We start from the raw sequence: 15215 nt of genomic DNA, 5'->3' as shown, positions 1-15215 counted from the left end.
GGTTGTCCATTCTGAAAAAGTTTGATGTGACTAAAATCTGTGATGTAGGTAAAAGAACAATGGGGTAACCAAATTAACCATATAACTGTCTATCTGTTAGAACGCCCTTCTTCCGTCTGTTTCCCAACTTGGTGTCCGCTCAATACACCTTTAACTGTTATGTGGGCTGATTTCATAGAGCTCTTGTCTTAGGAAACGAGATAACCAATTTTAGCTCTTAGGTCAAAGGTCAAGGTCACATCGCCAGTTAGTATAAAATCCTTATTTGCCGAAAAGCAAATAACTATTTTATATTTTGGGCTATAGATGTAATGTACTTAGGTTTGTTAAACTTATTCATTATCCCTCATGTACAGACTCAATCAAACCGAGTCTGCAATTCTCTTGTAATTTTGTTGTGATTAATGCTTCCGAGGGATCACTTTGTTTCCAGATTTTTGTAAAGGAAATTGCATATGGCCATAAGAGGAGTTATATATGTACACTGTATATAATAAAAATGTTGGAGCATATATATATATAGCTTTATCACAAATTTTTATATATTTTCCATTTATTCAAAGTGTGTTATATAAAGTTGGGGAGGACACAAAAGAACATTAAAAGTATAAGTAAGAATCCACAAAGAAAGTCCAAAACGGCAAAATTAAAAAAGGTTGCAGACTCGGTTTGATTGAGCCTGTTCATGGACGGTACTGAAAAGTGCAAACTACTGTAACCTAATTGTTTGAGTGTACACAATTACCTTATCAATACGGTACTGGTTGGAGAGATAACTCCGATACAAAATCATATATTTTTGCAATATCTTAACTATCTTTGTGTATATTTAAACATTGGCCCACCTAAACAAAGTTTGGTTAAAAGACTTTACGGTATAAAAATGTTTATGGAAATGAAAACTGATACTTCTTTAGGTCCTGAATGAGGTATCCAAAATATAGCTTTTTCACCCTACATCCAACATTTTAATTTTTAAGTAAAGAAAAGCTACAAAATCAGCATCAATCATTTAGTTTTATATTACTGGTTGGAGAAATAACTCCGACACTAAATCACAGATTTTCTACAATATCTTAATTATCTTCCTATATTTTAAATACTGAACCACCTAAACAAAGTTCAGTTCAAGGACTTTACATTACACCACAAAAAATATGTATGAAAATTGAAACTGGTACTTTTTAAGGTCCTGAATGAGATATACAAAACATGATCTTTTTACTGTAGATAAAGTCGACACTGAAATTAAGTATAAAATGACTGGAAAATCAGAATCAATAATTCATTTTACATCTTATATGTTTTATCTGTTTTTGTTTTGTTGATATTTAAGCAATTTTTCAAAAATCCTTGCCTAGTCAGTGGCCTGCGATCAATATAATTCTAACTTCCCTACTGTAATTCTGTAAAAAGAACGTTTTGCGGCAGTTTTTTTTTTGTTTACAAAAAGTTCAGTTTATTCGAAAAACATTGAAAAGTTTACCAACTTATGAAATCATCACATTCTGTCCTGCTCCTATACTGATAGGTGACCATGTGCTTGTTTGTTGAAAAACAAAGTTATAACAATTATATTTAGCAAATGTTGGGGTTATCTATGTGTCGGAGTTATCTCTCCAACCATGTATGTTTAAACTTTTTTGTTCATATCTTTACCATTTTTTTTTTCAAAAATCTTTCCCAAGTCAGTTGCCTGATGTCAAAACAATTCTAAGTACCTTATTTATGGTAGTTTAGTAAAAGGCAGTTTTATATCTACATCTATCTACATCTGTACATTAAACTGTCAAACTTGATATTTCTTTAATGGTGCTCAAGAAAAAAAAAAAGAGAAATAAAATAGGACAGAAAGAAAAAGGACACGGACACACTTTTGCTAGATAGAAGTTAAAAGAAATGAAGTAGCAGAAAGTAGTTGTACACAGTTAATTTTCAACCATCTGGGCAAGACAAATCAGCTTCCATGGCGGTGCCCAGGTCCAAGACTCTGCTTGCATAGCTCAAGCCCTTCAATTGGCGGAACTTCGTAACCTTGCATGTAAGTCCCCTTTAGAAGGTTAGGTTAGACAGCTCATTCTTAAAGGATGCCAAAGAATGAGCCTCAGCAACAGATGGTGGCAGGTTGTTCCACAGAAGAAGACCCTGGTGTTATAGTTACTGATTACAAAACTGATCCTTACTGTTTTAAGTATAAAAATATAATTCTATATACTGCATCTTTATTTCTTCAGCATGATATAGCTTGATGTAATTTTACAATCCATTACTGAAGTATAGTGTTTATAAATGTACATTTACATACTGTAATTATACCGTGAAGCCATTTTCGTTTATTTACACACACAGATATTTACGTTGATTTGTTGGTTATATATGACATTTCGGACGATGGACATTTCGGACCAGACACTTCGGACCAGATTTTTGGATACTTCGGACCATATTTAGGGACATTTCGGACCAGATTTTTGGACATTTCGGACCATGTGTTGGACATTTCGGATCATGCGTTGGACATTTCGGACCATCATGTGTTGGACATTTGGAATTACGGACATTTCGTTTGTTTTCGTATTTTGCATCGCAACTTTTCGGCTCTTTCCGTCATTCATGTTGTTTTAGTGGCCTTGACCTTTTTGTCAACAATGAACCGTGCAAGAAGTTCTGTGAAGGTTTCGAAGTATTTTCAGCGAGTTTTTGCTCGAAACTTTCATGCATCGGTAGCAAACTGTATGCGGGTATGCTCCTGTTGTCAGCAGCATAAAAGACCCGAACCGGACTTCAAAGTTCACGATTATAACAAGGTCTTTAGACGCTCCATTGACAGTCCAGAAGATTTCTGGGCAGAACAAGCTGACGATTTGATATGGGAGAAAAAATGGGACAAAGTTCTTGACAACTCAAATCCACCATTTACAAAGTGGTACATACAAATGTTCAAACAATTTATACCGAAAATATGATCATAAATTTCTGATTTTTTGTTTTCTGTACAATTTCTTGCTTTGATTTATAGGGGCAGTGTGTACCAAGGCCACCATGCAAGAGCAAGAGACAGGATGGTATCATACCATGTCCAAGGTTGACCGTTGATCGTAATAGCATGGACAATATTAACTATTGACATTTTAATGTCTGAATATTCTGTACAGCTTAAAGGAATATGGCATTAATTTCTTTTACTTTTTGATTACACATTGTAACATACCTAGGATCACGGATTTATATTACAAGGATCGGACACTTTCGTTTAGCTTAAAGTCCCGTCGCGCGCATGCGTGGAATCGGATAAAGGTGGACAGAATGAGATGGCGGAACGTGCGGAGTACGAAATATGACAGATTTTCACCGGAGTATGTGGTGTTATTGCAGCTTTGTGAAAAATTATACACATATGAATGTATTGATACAGTATTATTTTGTGTCGCTAAAGTATTATTATATGAAAATATGCTGATAGAACGCTGCAACGCTTAGTTAAAAAGTACCGCATTTAAAAAATATTCGCCTATTGTTTAGGCATACTCTCTACACTTAGCCGCCCTTTTACTTCAAGCACGAATTATTACCGCGATTCAGAATAAGATAATTATTTTTTACATGGTTTAATGATGGCATTGCAAAAAAACGTTTCTTGATTGCTAAAAAACTTTTAAAGAAATTCATGTTTGAAATGTGTCTTTATTTCTGTGAATTCTTTCCAAATGATTTGTACATTTTTTATTTGATTACCTATATATTAGTATAAATATAGTAAATATTCTACTATTAAGTGTATTAAATATATTTTCAGATCATTCTAGACAAGCATTCCTATATAGATGAATTCATTAGATTGGCAAGGAAGAAACTTTTATTGGCATAGAGAACAGCTGTTTTATAATATTATTTTTTATTTTGAAACATAATTTTTTCATAGATATCATAAACAATTCACGTCAAATGATTTATTTATCACATGTTTATTTTCGTCATTTTTCAGAGAAAGGACTATACAAATTTAGTTGTATATTTTCAATTTCATTTATAAATGTTAATAAAGAAAATAGATTTACATTGTATTTATATATATCCTCTTCAGAATCATTTTCTTACCACATATGCCATGAACTGTAGTTAAAGACCGCGCATATACAAAATATACATTCAAATTATATTTGTTTTTGAAGATTGAGTGTTGCAATTATCACATGTAACCTGGTAATGAAAGTTTGGAAATAAAGTTTTTTAATTATCACTTACCCCCCTTCAAAAGTAATTAAACTTGAAAGAAATTTAAGCGATGTGTAAAAAATAATCAACAGTTACTTTTATTTTGCAAAATACTGACTCAAACTGTAAAGATTTTTATTGTTTTTCTAGCGTTACATTAAAAAGTATAAGAAATATCTTTCTACAGGCATTCAAATAAAAAGAATAATTAAAATATACGGATTAAAATATACGAGTGACATTAAAAAGGCCGGAATCGAGACAGCCACACGAGAGAACTTTACTGTTACGATGATTGTCTACTTCACTGCACCGACATTTGAAAACAGATTTACAAAAAATAATAATGATATAAATGATGAATGAAATTTAAATATTCTATGAATATGGCAATATTGACAATCTCGGCAATATTTTGTACTAAAAAATGAATAAATTTTCTTCACGTGTAAAGGCCGCAATACATTACCCGTAAAACAATTGTGCGTTAATAAATTTGACTACATAACCCAACAAATCTTAAATATTGCATCTTTGATCATCTGTGAATAACTTACATCGGCTTCTTTTTTGTTTTGAAACTGAAAGTATTATGGTACCGTAATAATACATTTCAAATACATATATAAAAAAATGTAAATTTACCGCGGATTTCGTCAAGTTAATTTTTTAACCGTCGTTGCGGACAGATAAACTGTACCTTAAAAAATAAATTAGATATTTGAATTAACCAAGTATTTTTCTTCAAAATAAACATTAAATTTCCAAAATCGGATAATAAATGAAAACGCTATATGGTATTTTGTAAAGTAGGTATCTGTTGCGAACGGGCATTTACGCTTCGCGCCGGTAAATTATCGATCGATGTACCTTTATCGGGTGCACGACAAGATATTTAAGCATTTATATAGGGTTAACTGGGAGTGTCCGATCCCTGTAATATAAATCCGTGCTAGGATTTATGGTCAGAGCTGACTGTAACAAGGTGGACTATGCCAAGGCAGAATATAGATTGGGACAGGGAAGACCTTACTTTTGGACAGGGAAGAGTCTGGCTTTATTGGGCGAACAACGTTTTATAATACAGGATACAAAACATGACATCAATGAATCCAAGAACGTATAATTCATGATGTTGTATATGATTTATAATATACATCCCTCGTGATCAAATAGTCTGTCTGGGACATGTACATACATTTTAACTTCAAACATATTCAACTGGATTTCAAAATTCTTGTTTAGAAATTTGTAAGACTTACATATACTATATATGACGTTTAATTTACGGGAATTTTGATCTTAAGAGATTTAAAGTAAAGATATAAAAGTATTTAATTTGACATTAAAATCATGGTCTTCCTTGTCCCCAGTAGTGGTCCACCCTGTTTCAAAGCACTGTCCTGTGTCAATCTATGGTCCCCCTTGGTATGGTCCGCCCTGTCTCAACCTACTGTCTGCCTCAGTATGGTGTGGCCAGATGCTCTTTTCTACGGAATGCCGTTAGGGCCATCGCCTATGAATGGTTTGATCTGAAACGTGATACTCGACAGTACATTGATGAAAACGCCAAATCAAGAAACTATGATGGTGAAAACGCGACAGTACGATGATGAAAACACAACAGTACGATAACGAAAACGCGATAATACGACAGTACGATGATGATAAAAGGATAAACTATCGTGTTTTCATCATCGTACTTTCGCGTTTTCATCAGCGTACTATCGCATTTTCACCATCGTACTATCGCGTTTTCCTCAACGTACTGGCGTGTTTTCATCATCGTAGTATATCGTTTTCACCTTCGTAGTTTCGTGATGTCTCGTTTTCACCATCGTACTTTCGACTATCACGTTTCAGATCAAACCATTCATAGGCGATGGCCCCAACGGCATTCCAGAATGCCGTTAGGGCCATCACCTATGAATTATTTGGTGAAAACACGATAGTTTATCGCGTTTTCATCATCGTAGTATCGTACTGTCGCGTTTTCATCATCGTACTATCGCATTTTCATCATCCTACTTTCCCCTTTTCACCATCGTAGTTTCATGATTTTGTGTTTTCACCATCGTACTATCGACTATCGCGTTTCAGATCAACACATTCATAGGCGATGGCCTTAACGGCATTCCGTACTTTTCTGAGTCTAACCACTCGGGGAATTAGAATAAAATTTACAAATGTTTTTAAGATTTATTTCAACAACAAATATTTACATTCAATCTTCTTTTATTCCAGATAATGAGTTTAATCTTCATCACCAGTCCACCTTATAAATTTATTATCTATTATCTACCCCAATATCATATTAAATCCTTTCATCAAAACTTCTTCTACTCAATGTATTTATTTATATTATCCCAACCTTCTTGACCTAGACTTAAACCTAAAACTGAACTAACTTTCCCCCCAAATCTGTATGTCCAAAATTCTATCAAAACAAAATATCTGCCCCCTTTTGAATTTATCCAATCAAATAATATATTTCTTATCTTTACTCTGTCAATCATAATTAATATAACATTATCACATGTGCATTTTGACCAGCTTCTGTTTTCCACATCAAAGGATTTCACACCTATGTGATATTACTTTGAGAAGCTGAAGGAAGCAGACCAAAACTAATTTCAAGTCTATCCCCCTCAGCTTTCCAAACAACAAAAATATGTTATTACATCAAAAAATATAGTACAAAATATTGCCTGGCTACAATTGTCTGCCTTGACTCAATCTATAGCCCACTTTGGTATGAATACAGTCTCATGGCCCGCCATGCCCTGTCCCGAAACACGGTCCTGTGTCAATATACAGTCCCCCTTGGTATAGTCCCCCTTGTCTCAATCTACAGTCCGCCTTAGTATGATCCACCCAGTCTTGTGGTCCACCCCCTCCTATATCTAGAACTATAGCATGTAGCGTTTTTCTCTTTCCAGTCCACTATATCAGCCTATTATAACTTTTAATTTTGTGAACAAAGAATTTACATAATAATGGTAAAAATGATGTTAATGCACAGACTGCCTTAAATCATTTGCACATGTTAAATTCGCACATGTTCAACTCCATCTCAATTTTGTTCAGTAATAATAAACTGCTTATGTTTATGATAATATTTATATAAATAAAACAAGATAAAGAAATAAAAATAAAATTGACTAATGCATGCTCCACTTATGTCAAGTAATTGTCTGCCCTATACCAAAATACAGTCTGCCCTGTCACAATAAACAGTCCATCCCATCCTTTGTTAGATCTACATGTATGTGTGTGATAATACATAGCATGTATATCAAATAAATGTGATTAATGACAAACAATATAGTTAGTCAAAATAGTTTGACTTTTTTAGCAGATTCTTGTAAGTATCTGATGTACATGAATGTTATCTGTTATAGACTTTATTGTAATATATTTCAGGTTTGTTGGTGGAGAATTAAACACCTGTTACAATGCTGTAGATAGACATGTTGCCGAGGGCAATGGTGGTCAGGTTGCTATTATATATGATAGTCCAGTCACCAAGCAAATTAAAAAGATCACATATAGAGAATTATGGGAGGAGGTATAAGAAACTAATTAAGTAATATTGATGTGAGCCGCGTCATGACAAAACCAACATAGTGCGTTTGCGACCATGGATCCAGACCAGCCTGGGCATCCACGCAGTCTGATCAGGATCCATGCTGTTCGCTTTCCAACCCTTTTACAAGTAGAGAATATGATAGCGAACAGCATGGATCCTGATCAGACTGCGCGGATGTGCAGGCTGGTCTGGATCCATGCTGGTCGCAAACGCACTATATTGGTTTTGTCGTGACGCGGCTCGTGTATTTTATACCAAGTAACAGCATTGTTATTTTAGAATGATATAAAAATATGTATAAGCTGTAACTGTAAAACTTTGGAAAATACTTCATACCTTGAATAGACCATACATGTAGTTTTAAAGTTCATATCTGGAGGAACTTCAGAAGACAGCAACCTTCATCGATATGGCCGGCCTGAGATTGTAGCGGTGAACAAGAAGAAGAAGATCTGATGATATTTTTTTCTGCATGTACTCGATTTACCAGTACTGCTGTTCATGCCAATATTTAATACATGTATATACAAGTAAGATTTTAGAAGAGAAGACTAGTCTGTTCATTCTACTAGAAACTTATCTTTCAGATATATCTAAAAAAGAAAAAAAATGAACATAAACACTTGATGAAATATCAGAATTTAATTACATTAATAAGTTTTTTATCACAGGTTTCTTTATTTGCGGGGGTTCTTCAGAAGAATGGGGTGAAAAAAGGTGATCGTGTTTTGATATACATGCCCATGATTCCACAGGCCATCGTAGCAATGCTTGCATCAGCTAGACTTGGAGCCATACATTCACTGGTGTTTGGAGGATTTGCCTCTAAAGAACTGTCAACTAGGATAGAACATGCAAAGGTCAGCCTATATCAGCCAATTTTGTATTTGTAAAGCAAATATTTTCCTCCTGAGGTATGGAACTGGTGCATTCAAAGCACAAAAATTTAGGCCTTTTACCAGTAACATGAAAGTTTGAATCCCTCTTTTAACACTGAAATACTTCATGTGATCCCACTTAGAAAGACTTCTAGGTAGCTTGTATTGATTTACTGTTTGATACCTGAAATGATGCACAGGGTGACATTTGAGATCATACTTTCAATACAAGTATTAGTAATCACATCACCTGAACTATGTTGCTATGGTTCTTAACTGAAAATTTTTGTTAATTATTGTCAACAGAATAGTTGATAGGTGCATAATTGAGAATTAAAAATTATATTGTCTTATTTCATAACGAAGTTTGGGGGGGGTATATAGGAGTCACCCGGTATCGGTCGGTCCAGCTGTCCGTTGCATTTTTCTTGTCCGGAGCATAACTTGAAGACTAATGGTTGGAATTCAATATAACTTCATATCATGGTCAAGCACATTGAGAGGGAGTGCAGTGCACAAGAACTATAACTCCATCTTGACTAATTACAGAGTTATTGCCCTTTGTTACTTTTCCTTGTCCGGAGCAAAACTTGAAAACTACTGGTTGGAATTCAAAACAACTTCATACAATTGTCAAGCACAATAAGGGCAAGTGTAGTGCACAAGAATCATAACTCTATCTAAAGTAATTACAGAGTTATTGCCCTTTGTTACTTTTCCATTGCTTTCTTTTGTCCGGACCATAACTTGAAGACTAATAGTTGGAATTCAATATAACTTCATACAATGGTCAAGCACATTGAGAGGAAGTGCAGTGCACAAGAACCATAATTCCATCTTGACTAATTACAGAGTTACTGCCCTTTTTTACTTTTCCTTGCCTGGAGCATAACTTGAAAACTACTGGATGGAATTCAAAACAATTTCATACAATGGTCAAGCATAATAAGGGGAAGTGCAGTGCACAAGAACCATAACTCTATCTTGACTAATTATAGAGTTATTGCCCTTTGTTACTTTTCCATTGCTTTTTTTGTCCGGAGCATTACTTGAAGACTAATGGTTGGAATTCAATATAACTTCATACAATGGTTAAGCACATTGAGAGGAAGTGCAGTGCACACGAACCATAACTCCATCTTGACTAATTACAGAGTGATTGCCCTTTGTTACTTTTCCTTGTCCGGAGCATAACTTGAAAACTACTTGTTGGAATTCAATACAACTTCATACAGTTGTCAAGCACATTAAGAGGAAGTGCAGTGCACAAGAACCATAACTCCATTTTGACAAATTACAGAGTTATTGCCCTTTGATACTTATCCTTGTCCGGAGCATAACTTAAAACATAATGGTTGGAATTCAAAACAACTTCATACAATGTTCCAGCACAATAGGAGAAAGTGCAGTGCATAAGAACAATAACTCTGTCTAGAGTAATTATAGAGTTATTGCCCTTTGTTACTTTTCCATTGCTTTTTTCTTGTCCAGAGCATAACTTGGAAACTGCTAGTTGGAATTCAATACTATTTCATACAATGGTCAAGTGTATTGAAAGGAATTGCAGTGCACAGAAACTATAACTCTTTTGTTGACTTATTTAAAAGTTTTTGCCCTTTGTTACTTTTTATTGTCAGTGCATAACTTGAAAATTAATGGTTGGAATTCAATGAAACTTTATACAATGATCAAGGGCAGTGAGATGAAGTGCAGTGCACAAGAGCCATAACTCTTTTTGGACAAATTACACTTATTGCCCTGTGTTACTTTTTTGTCCAGTGCATAACTTGAAAACTGGTAGTTGGAATTCAATACAACTTCATACAATGGTCAAGAACAATGAAAGGAAGTGCAGTGTACAATAACCATAACTCCATCTTTCAGTATTTATAGAGTTATTTCCATTTGTTCCTTTTCCTTGTCTTTCTGGACTCTGTGACTAGTAACATCCTCTTTTCCGAAGCTGTCTTGCGGGGGTATTAATCACATTCAGTGATAGTTCTTGTTTACTTATACATGTATGTAAAAGTAAAATGTTGTACGTTATAGTAATGTAAAGTTATAGGTATTGCTTTTTTTTCTCTTTATGTTTTTTGTGTGTTTTTTTGTTAAAATCATTGAAGAAAATGCTTTAGACAGCTCCATAATTATTATTTATGCAACTCATAATTTGTGTAAACTTCAGTTGAAAAATAACTTTGAACTTTTAGGTTAGAGGTTAACTTTATTTTTTGATATGCTTTATATGCATTTAATATTTCTTCAGCCAAAGGTGATAGTAAGTGCCAACTATGGTGTGGAACCAGGAAAACTTGTGCCTTATAAACCCCTGCTAGATGGAGCCCTTAAAATGATCAGCTTTCGTCCTCAAAAATGTATCATATATAATAGACCTGGTGTAAGTAAATATAGGATAACTTTTTTCCTGCCAGAACTGTAAAGTTTATAGTGTATAGGTCTGTGAGTGGCATCCATGACTGAGTGGTTAAGGTTGTTTACTTAAAACAACTTTCCCCTCATTGCGGTGGGGTTCGAACCCCACCATGGGCTCTTGATTCTTACCTGTGAGGAAGCTATCTAGCTAGCTTACAGAATGTTATTGTTTATAATCAGGTGCTGGTTTGTGTCTGAAACAATGCATGGAGGAGAACATGAGGTCATCCTCTACTAGTAAAGCTGTAAAGTAGCCATATGACCGTAACAGTGTTGGTACAATGTGAAATTCAGCCAAAAAAGAAAATTTGTGTTGGGAATTTCTTAGAATGGAAAACATTTACTATATAAAGCAGATGATTTGTGTTTCACTTTATCTTTATAGACTCTATATTTATTATATATGGAAAATATTGAATGAAGTTAAGATCTATTTTTCCTAACTTTAACCAAGAAAATGCGATAAAGATACAGAATTTTTTTTAAAACAAATTCCATATAGCAAGCATGTCTTTTCTTGTTGGCAGTTTGACTTCACACCTCTACAGAAAGGTCGTGATCTAGACTATACATTTGAGTTATCTCAGGCATATCACACTGACTGTGTTCCAGTGTCAACTACTGATCCAATATATCTACTGTATACATCAGGCACTACTGGACTTCCTAAAGTAAGTCTTGATTTTGTTTATATGTGATGTAATAAAGTTTGTTTATATGTGATTTGATAAAAAGTACTCAAACAATCGTTTAACTAATTAGATATTAGTCGCACACTATCAAAAACCAATTCCAGTAATGATGAGCTGGTTTAAATAGATAATAATGAGTGCATGTAAATGCTTTTTACCCGTAACCTGCTGAATTTAAGAAACTGACTGGTCCAGTTTCAAGTTTTGGAACTGTCCATTATAAATTTTGGGAATATCAAAATGAAAGTTTGAAGTTGGTCAGTCAAACAGTATAGATCCAGGTCAGACTGCATGGATAAGCAAACTGGCTTGCTCTATACTCATAGCCAAGGTCAATCAACTTTGATTCCAGCAGAGTAAGGGTTAAATCATTAATGGATATTATGTCAGTAATAATGTTCTCTCTAAGGTGATACTCAAGCAGTTGTAACACAGTATAGAATAAAATACCTGACTTAAACATCATAAATATATTTATTATTAATTATCTACGTTTCATTGTAAATGCTATAGTTATCATTTTTGTATTTTTTTCATGTTTATATTCTTATCTTGAAATTTCTTGAAATAAAGGGGTCTTAAAAGTGGTTCCAAAAAAAAAAGAATGAAAAAATTTCAATTTATTTAAGCAAATTTGTCGTCTATCTATTTGTGCAGAAATGATTTCTATCATTTGAGAAAATTTGTTTTTGTATGATTTGATTTATAAATGCTTAATTGTTTTTCTATCTATCTAGGGAAAACAAAGCTTATAATTATATGATTAGGCAAATTATTTTTTTGTCTTTTTATTGAAAATTTGTTTTCTAATGAGGAAAATCATTTATATCTGTTTAGACTGGTAATACCATGTTGAAATCGGAGTGGTGTTGAAATTTTAGTGTAGAATGTTTGTTTTCTATCTTTTAGGCAAAATTGTTATGTATCGGTTTGTATCTGTTTAGGCAACGTATTCTGTATTAGGCAAAACTATTTTATTTATCTAATTAGGCAGTGGTACGACCCAGTGGAGGTCATGCCGTGGTGTTGAAATGGTCAATGTGGAATATATATGGCATACGTCCTGGAGAGGTAAACACTTTATTTCAATAACAGTTTATTACAGTACTGTTGTATTTATATCAGATAATACAAGAATATATAGTGCACTCTGCAGGCAATTTATGTTTTATGAGTTTGTGAGAAACATAGTTTTCTAAGAAAAATAAAAGGAAAAAAAAAAATTTGCTGTCCCAATGACAGGAGTGTTGTAAAGGGATATGTCATGCAGATACTGGTTTTCTTACAGTATTTTTTCAACTTATATAACAGAGGCATATAAAAAGCCTCTTCCCAGTTAAATTTTTTTATTAAAATCATGACGTTTTCCCAAAAATCTGAACCTACACCAGCTTTTTTACTTTCCAAATTAGCAATTTTAGTAACAATTTTCCCCAAAATCAAAAGGCTAATATCATCCCAATTTAGTGAGAGAAACCACTGTCTTAAACTGTGTTAATCAAATAACTGCTCTTTATATAAAAACAATATTTTCATGAAATATTCAAGTTATTGAAAAGTTAAAGAAAAGAATGCCTTTACACTTGATGGCATATTATTTTTAGCCTACAGATTATATCTAGTACAAACATTGAGCTATGATGTCATACACTTAAAATCTGTATCAGGGATGTATTATCTCGCAAGGTCGCATTTTTTTTTAGATTTTCCGAGATCATTTTAGAGGCAAAAAGAATTATTTATATAATTACATGTATACAACGCCATGATATTAAAAACTTATGGTAATAAAAGAAGAAACAAAAAAGAAGTTGTTAAATTGTTTAAAAAAATTCAATAGAGATTAAGAAGATATATGTTATTCTCAGAAATTGGTGAAAATGTAAACAGGTTTGGTGACGTGAAACAAGGTGGCAGAAGTTGATCCAATGAATCTCGCGCAAGTGATTGTGGGTCAGGATTGGAAAATATTCTATTTTTAGAGCTTCTTATTCCTCTGTGACATAAGTTTGGTTCAAGTATTATATGTATCTTTGAAGTGTTCATGCTATAATGGTTTATTATTCAGGTATGGTGGTCAGCATCGGATCTTGGCTGGGTGGTTGGTCATTCTTATATTTGTTATGCCCCTTTGCTAAATGGTAACACAACTGTGCTGTTTGAGGTAAGAATAAAAAAAATCTGTTGTAAGATACAAGTAACAAATGTTTGATGTTGGATAGAATATTGTTTAAATTAATTTTCAAACTAATATGAAATATCCATAATTTTTATATGATTGCATAATTATTTCAACTTATTTCAATTATTGCAACTTATTTCTGATCTTACTGAAGGAAATCAATTAAAATTCACTATTTCAATGCCTTTCAATTTAACATGGTCATTGAACTGTTACATTAAATTTTCACAGAATGTCCCATTGCTTCTTCAAATCATTTGCTTCTCACTTTTGTGGGTTCAAATCCATAGAAAGACTGTAGATTCTTTTATGTGAGGAAACCACCTAGCTAGCTTAACAGGTCAAGTGCCACCTTATGTTGCACAGAGAGTCTTCCTGCATTAAAACTGGAATGCCACCATCTGACCTTTACAGTCTCACCTAACCAGCTGCTGAATTTTCCTTACTGTTCTTACTTTTAATCAATATTCAACAAGTTATTTGCTCTAAAATAATGCTTGAATAATTCATATTTTTACAATTTCAGGGAAAGCCTGTGGGTACCCCAGATCCTGGTGTATATTTTCGTATCATAAAGGAACACAATGTTGTCGGTTTGTTTGTGGCTCCCACTGCACTCAGGGCTATTAGAAGAGATGTAAGTATTATAAATTTATAAATTAAATCTTTCATTTTCTATATTTTCACTGTAAAAATTAATCTTTCACTGAAGTGAAAAATATTTTCCATATTTTTGCAGGTGTCTTGCTGGACTTCTTCCTTTGAAATTCAGCCAATATACACACATTTTAAGGGAAAGTAAAAAAAAAAAGAGAGAAAAATAAAATATTTATTTTCATCTTGTGGTATAAAAATTATCTTATTTCACTTGTGGCTTCTGTCACTCATGAAATATGTATTTTCTTACTAATAAATGAAAATAAATCCTGTATTTATAGAAAAAACTAAAATATCCTCTACATATCAGTTATCTTAACACTTTTAAGTTCATATTGTTTTTGTTTTGTTTTTTTGAATAAAAATGTATCATTTTAACGGCTTTTTAGCTCACCTGTCACAAAGTGACAGGGTGAGCTTTTGTGATCGCTTTTCGTCCGGCGTCCGTCCGTCCGTCCGTCGTCCGTCCATCGTCCGTCCGTCGTCCGTCCGTCCGTAAACTTTTACTTTAAATGACATCTCCTCATAAACCACTAAGCCAATTTCATCCAAACTTCACAGGAATGTTC

General features: G+C 33.5%; 1 protein-coding gene across 2 annotated transcripts in view; it reads left to right on the top strand.

The window, feature by feature from the left end:
* The first annotated feature begins 2624 nt into the window (after window positions 1–2624).
* Window positions 2625–15215, top strand: part of LOC132729213 (acyl-CoA synthetase short-chain family member 3, mitochondrial-like) — a 36049-nt gene continuing 23458 nt past the window's right edge. For both annotated transcript variants that reach the window (XM_060714931.1, XM_060714930.1), the window contains exons 1-8: window positions 2625–2926; window positions 7639–7783; window positions 8476–8664; window positions 10949–11080; window positions 11643–11786; window positions 12798–12878; window positions 13876–13971; window positions 14516–14626. In XM_060714931.1, the coding sequence (XP_060570914.1) occupies window positions 2649–2926; window positions 7639–7783; window positions 8476–8664; window positions 10949–11080; window positions 11643–11786; window positions 12798–12878; window positions 13876–13971; window positions 14516–14626 (1176 nt within the window). In that variant the 5' untranslated portion in view covers window positions 2625–2648. The remainder of the gene's footprint in view (window positions 2927–7638; window positions 7784–8475; window positions 8665–10948; window positions 11081–11642; window positions 11787–12797; window positions 12879–13875; window positions 13972–14515; window positions 14627–15215) is intronic.

The sequence above is a fragment of the Ruditapes philippinarum genome, unplaced genomic scaffold (assembly GCF_026571515.1).
Source record: "Ruditapes philippinarum isolate M1 unplaced genomic scaffold, ASM2657151v2 ctg396_1_1_1_1, whole genome shotgun sequence".
Classification (NCBI taxonomy): Eukaryota; Metazoa; Mollusca; class Bivalvia; order Venerida; family Veneridae; genus Ruditapes; species Ruditapes philippinarum.
This window is presented reverse-complemented; position numbering and strand designations above follow the sequence as displayed.